This window comes from Ipomoea triloba, chromosome 10 (genome assembly GCF_003576645.1).
Source record: "Ipomoea triloba cultivar NCNSP0323 chromosome 10, ASM357664v1".
In the NCBI taxonomy this organism is placed as follows: domain Eukaryota; kingdom Viridiplantae; phylum Streptophyta; class Magnoliopsida; order Solanales; family Convolvulaceae; genus Ipomoea; species Ipomoea triloba.
This window is the reverse complement of record NC_044925.1, coordinates 18,852,338-18,858,468: the sequence shown is the minus strand read 5'-3', so window position 1 is coordinate 18,858,468 and position 6,131 is coordinate 18,852,338. Positions and strand designations below refer to the sequence as shown.

The 6,131-nt window shown below is 34.8% G+C and overlaps 1 protein-coding gene across 2 annotated transcripts; it reads left to right on the top strand.

Moving 5' to 3' along the window:
• The first annotated feature begins 546 nt into the window (after positions 1-546).
• Positions 547-4,710, top strand: LOC116032388 (probable protein phosphatase 2C 5). Of its 2 annotated transcripts, XM_031274905.1 has the most exons (8): positions 547-701; positions 1,006-1,275; positions 1,381-1,552; positions 1,649-1,866; positions 1,961-2,068; positions 2,166-2,291; positions 2,372-2,595; positions 4,175-4,710. In XM_031274905.1, exons 2-8 carry the CDS (start codon positions 1,051-1,053, stop codon positions 4,392-4,394), a joined length of 1,293 nt encoding a protein of 430 aa, XP_031130765.1. In that variant the 5' UTR covers positions 547-701; positions 1,006-1,050; the 3' UTR covers positions 4,395-4,710. The 2 variants fall into 2 exon arrangements, with proteins under 2 accessions (XP_031130765.1, XP_031130766.1); XM_031274906.1 differs by lacking the exon at positions 547-701 and having other exon boundaries at positions 735-1,275.
• The last annotated feature ends 1,421 nt before the right edge of the window (positions 4,711-6,131 follow it).

Here is a 6,131-nt window from a genome sequence, read left to right as displayed (position 1 = left end):
TGTAATACTACAATTCAAATTATAATTTTTTTTTGAGTACTATTAACTCCGTTACAACTATTATTTTCTCAACCTATTGAAGCACAAAGAGTCGAGGTTCGAACCACTCCCATCATCCATGTGGGAGTGTTAACTGGGACACCGAATGCCACTAGCCCACAGGGTCTTAGTCAATTATAATTTTATTTGAATCAAGCGTACCTATATTTGTTGCCAACTAAAATACAAACCAACAAAGTCGGGTCAAATTTGATTTTTTTTACTTGAATAATAAAATTACATAAAATTTGAAATTTAATATATAATTATCAAATTTAATTATAATGATTACAAGTTTAAAGAATTTATTTATTTGTTGAGTAATAAGCATTATTATTATCATTGCCAAATATAGAAGTGTGAATATATAATTGTGTGAATAGGAGGAAAAGGCGCATTTGTCTCCCCGCGTTCCACCCCACCCCACCCCTGTTTTTCTCTCTCTAGAAATTTCATATTTTTTTTTTAATTTTCATCCAATCAAACGACAGATATAACTCTCCCAGTCTTTATCTCTCTAGGGTTTCATTGTCAACATTCCGATCCATTCCAGCTCACACCTGAACCAAATCCCCCACTCTCCTATACATACACAACTATATCTATATGCTTCCCTTCTGTACAATGCTTAGCTCCTCTTGATTCCTTTCCTTGTCTTCATCGTAAGTTTCTCTCTCTTCTCATCTCCTCTCCTCTCTCTACTTGTACTTGCTCTTATACATGTATGCATATAGATGCAGTGAATATCCATGTTGTGTTTGCTTGTAAATTTTGATTTGAGTGAAAATGGAGCCTTCAGAGCTTGTTTTTGGGAATTCTTGTGTACATTGTGGTTATAATTCTTGCTAGTTCTGGATTGTGCGGGGAATTCTTGAAAATGTTTGTAGATCAGTGACTAGAGTAGTGTGGTAAGAGTGGTGGATCTTGAAATTTTGCGTTTGTTGTGTTTGGAATTTTCGGAATTAGGGTTGAAGTGAAGATTTGGAAAATGTTGGAACATAGAGTGAAGAAATGAGCGAGGCGGAGGTTACGATGACAAAGCAAAAGCCAACGCCTGTTGCTGTGCCGCTGGGGACTCTGATTGGCCGCGAGCTGCGGAATGAGAGTAAGGTGGAGAAACCTACTGTGAAGTATGGACAAGCCGCTCTGGCTAAGAAAGGGGAGGACTATTTTCTGATTAAGCCTGATTGTCAGAGGATTTCAGGCAGTTCGACGACCTCATTTTCAGTTTTTGCGGTAGTTGAATTAATTAATTGTCAATTTTTGGAATTTGTTATTATCTATGATAATAGTTATGCAGTACCTGTTTCTGGGTTTGCTGAATTTGTGTTCTTCTGGTAGATCTTTGATGGGCATAATGGTATATCAGCTGCTATATTTGCAAAAGAGAATCTGCTGAACAATGTTTTGAGTGCAATTCCCCAAGGACTTGGTAGGGAAGAGTGGCTTCAAGCCCTTCCTAGAGCATTAGTTGCTGGGTTTGTGAAAACAGATATAGAGTTTCAGCAGAAAGGTAATTGCTGAATTACCTTTGTAGATAAAACCTTCTTTTTTACTGGATCCATTTCCTTTTCACCTGTTCTTACTCAGGTTTCTATTTTAACAACAGGTGAAACATCAGGTACAACTGTAACATTTGTTGTAATTGATGAATGGACTGTGACTGTTGCATCTGTTGGGGATTCTCGATGCATACTGGACACACAAGGAGGGGTTGTTTCCCTGTTGACAGTCGACCATAGGTTGGAAGAGAATGAGGAAGAACGAGAGCGTGTCACTGCCAGTGGTGGTGAAGTTGGAAGGCTTAATGTCTTTGGTGGTAATGAGGTAAATTGAGACAGATTATGCTTGTTGACAGGGTTTCCATGGGTTTGGAAATCTATTCTGATTTGTTTATGGATGAAATTCACTTGGTTTGCAGGTTGGTCCACTGCGTTGCTGGCCTGGTGGGTTGTGCCTTTCGAGGTCAATAGGTGATACAGATGTTGGAGAGTTTATTGTCCCTATACCTCATGTTAAGCAAGTGAAGGTTTGTTACTTCCTCATGAATTTTAATCTTCTCTAAAGTTGATTTAATATGTAAGTACTATGTTTTTAACTTTTTCTGTTTCTCTATTTATCATTAGCTTTCAAATGCTGGTGGAAGGCTTATAATTGCCTCTGATGGTATATGGGATGCTTTATCATCTGATTTGGCTGCCCAGTCTTGCCGAGGTTTACCTGCAGAACTTGCTGCGAGGCTGGTTGTTAAGGTGTAGACTTTGATGAGTTTTCTCAAGTACCAAACTTAAGTTTTTGAGTGTTTCACTAATTCTTCTATGTTTGATCTCAGGAGGCTCTTAGGTCACGGGGTTTGAAGGATGATACAACCTGCTTGGTTGTTGATATTATTCCTTATGACCGACCTGCCTTACCGCCAACGCCTATAAAGAAACAAAGTTTGTTTAGTTCACTCATATTTGGGAGGAAATCACATAACTCCAGGTCCAATAAGCTCTCTGCAGTTGGTGTTGTGGAGGAATTGTTTGAAGAGGGATCCGCAATGCTTGCAGAACGGTATGTCATATGCCCTATCATATCAACACTGATCGAATATTTATCAGTTTGATTGTTTCACTTATTCCTCTGTTTGTGAGTGAAATTTTAGAGGTTTTGATTTGCCTAGGTATTGCTTATATGCATCTTTTAACCTTTTGGATTTAACGTGGGGTAAAATTATCTGTGCAGGGATTTTAGGGAATGTTTGACATGCATTTATTTAGAAACTTGGACATATTCCTTTTTTGCTCCCTGCATTTTATTCATTTCAACGCAGTAACCCCTCAACAATAAAAGTGGTCATTTGTGGTTGGGACTAACCCCTCAACAATAAAAGTGGTCATTTGTGGTTGGTACTAACTGTTAGTTTTCCATTATTGAAGAACTACTTAAGTCTAACTATATATTCTACCTTTATTCTCTCAAATGTATACTTCTAAGTTATAAGTGTATATGGTTTGTTTATTTTGTTCTAATCCATGAAGGGCATAACATGTTCTAATGCCTTGGTGTGGGTAGCATTAGTTGAACTAATACTTTATTGCCTTCATCAGTTCCTCATCCTAACAAAATTTGTTATTATACCTACTTGTAACAACTAGCATCGCTGTGCAAGTTGCTATTTGGTAGAATTGTAGCTGAATTTCTTATCTGGTTAAAAGAACACTGACTGTGTCTTGTTCTTTGTAGAAATGTGGCCTACTTTAGTTTTGAACTGGTTATATGAGAGGCTTTAGCAATGTTTTGGACTTTATTTGCGTTATTTAACTTCTCTGTGAAATTAGGTTACACCTTTATGATGGTGCATTAAATAAGTCTGACATGTTAAGTTTTCTTTTTTTTTTTTGGTAAATAAATAAAAATAATAATAAATGTGCATGCACAATTTTTTGATATATGCATATAGATGTGTGTATATGTATACATGTCCATGTAAATCAATTTTATACTGGAATTCTGTTAACATATTAAATAATCTCTTGTCATCCGTGTATAATCTTCTTGTTCTACTCAAATATTCAGTGTGTGTATTTAGTATTATAATACTATAAATGTTAACGTGGGAGAACAAGAAAAATGACTATCAATGTTTTGGTTCCAGTATATTTCAAGTCAGGCAAGGGTGATGTCAACCTTCCTGGTAAATTGGGTTTGGGTAGATATCTCTTCCACTAATTCCTTTGAATTGAGAAATCTGATTTTTTATTTTTTTTTTGAAAGGAGAAATCTGATTTAATATTTCCTGACCAGAAAAGTAATTTTATATTTTTAGTTGTTGGCTTTGTGTACCTATTTTTTGGTTAGACCACGAGATGTCCTGAATAAGCCCTAATTATAGGAGGCATCTTTAAGCTCGTACCATACTCAGACTAATTTTCGTTCGCACCGGGCCAGCCCAATTAAGGAGCAAACTGTTGGCCATATTGGTTTTTCCATACGAGAGGGGGTTACTTTGTGTCCCTTTAATCCCACTAAAATGTTATCTGTGCTCACAAACCTTCATTAAAGGGCATTGGACTATTTACTCTTTGCACCACGCCACCATGGCATGTAATGTTAGGTGTATTCATAAATTTATGTATGTGTATCTGTGCAGACTGGGGAAGGATTTTCCTCTCAACTCAAGCTCTGGTATCTTCAGATGTGCTGTATGCCAAGCGGATCAGCCGCCAAGCGAGGGCTTGTCTGTTAATTCGGGTCCCTTCTTTTCGCCTGCATCAAAGCCGTGGGAAGGTCCATTCCTATGCGCAACTTGTCGTAGGAAGAAAGATGCAATGGAAGGAAAAAGGCTGAGTAGACCAGCGGTTATTGCATAAGTTCATTAACTTAGTGATGCTGATATATATATATTTTTTTGCCTGGCGTGTAAACCATGCTCGGTTCTCAGCTGTGTTAGTTACATGCAATAGATTGTGTAAGAAATGTAGTGAGTTTTTAGGCGTTTGGTGAGCCGTCAAAGCCTCTTTTTTTTTTTCCCCCTTCTTTTGTTGATTTATTTGTGTTCGACTGACCAAGAGCGGAAGCTGATCTCTATATATATGATTGCTAACAGCTTGAATATGTAAGTAATGAATGAAAAGGTGGGTGTGCAAATATTATTAGTTACTATAAGTTGTCTCTTTCATTTTTGAACTAATATTTCCTTTGTGGCTGTTCTTTTATTTGATTAATAAATATAGTTAGTTCAAGATTTTTAGTTATTATTTCTAAAATAAAATTTAACTTATTAATGCATAAAATTCAAACGCACAGGAATTATATTGGAAGTATTTTTTTCTTTGAATACTACTAACTCTATTATAATGCAGTATCTGTTTATAACTACTTTCTCAACCTATTGAAACACAGGAGTCAATGTTGACTCCAATGAAGTTCGAACCCACCTCCTCCCGTATAAAGGGAATGGTTTGATGCCACTGGACTACAAGGTCCTTGGCATATATTGAAAGTATATTATTATATAAAAAAGGAACTCAACCTAAAAATTATATGTAAAGAATGACAAATTCTTTTATGCAATTGTTTCACGAATTGTCATATGTTAGACGTGTTGGGTTTTAATAAATATTACATTTTTTTTCACATAAGTATTGTACAATTTTTATCATAAGTAACTCTTCAACTTTTAATATTACATTTTGCATCATAAGTATTACACATTGTCTCATAATTAAATATTAAACAATTTATTTATGATTAGTATTACATTTTTTCTAATAAGTAATTATTCAACCATAAATATTATATGTTTCTTCAAAAAGTATTATACTTTTTCAGTTTTTCTTATAAGTAATAAACCATTTATTCATAATTATATTATATTTTTCAGTATAGGTATTACATTTTCATAATGACCCAACCCATCTCACAAGTAAATCATTAATCTCAAGCATTCAATGACCCAAATTTGTTCACACGAACCCATGAGAAATGGTGGACTCACTTTAACAATGATATATATATAGGATCAAGTGCAATAATAGCTTGCAGAGTTGTAGGTGAAACATGAGGTTTAATATGTTGTTTGTGTGTATTTGACTTTTTTTTATCAACTGTAGGCGAGAAGAAGTAAAATATCGCAAGTGTAGTTTTCTTGAAATATATATATATATATATATATATATATATATGTATGTATATATATATATATATAGGATCAAGTGCAATAATAGCTTGTAGAGTTGTAGGTGAAACATGAGGTTTAATATGTTGTTTGTGTGTATTTGACTTTTTTTTGATCAACTGTAGGCAAGAAGAAGTAAAATATCGTAAGTGTAGTTTTCTTGAAATGTGAAATTGGAGTTTACCATGACTTGAATACATATTGGAGTCAAAAGCCTACTTAAAAAAATTTCTTTCTATTGCGTAAATTTCAGTAACATACCCCTTGACTTTCTTGTACTGACACTAAATTTGAAGTATATATGTTGCGCATGTAGGTTGACATATATCTTGAGCAATGTTATTTTGTCTCTTCTTTTATCGAGCAAAATTGATGGGATGGGTAATCCTATTTATATTGGGTTCCATTCATACATAATAATCCCAACAAT

Coding starts and splice junctions, on each gene's coding strand:
- LOC116032388 (XM_031274905.1), top strand. CDS start 1,051: ATGAGCGAGGCGGAGGTTACGATGACAAAGCAAAAGCCAACGCCTGTT. Junction 2,069..2,165: donor CTCATGTTAAGCAAGTGAAG/GTTTGTTACTTC, acceptor ATTTATCATTAG/CTTTCAAATGCTGGTGGAAG. Junction 2,292..2,371: donor CTGCGAGGCTGGTTGTTAAG/GTGTAGACTTTG, acceptor GTTTGATCTCAG/GAGGCTCTTAGGTCACGGGG.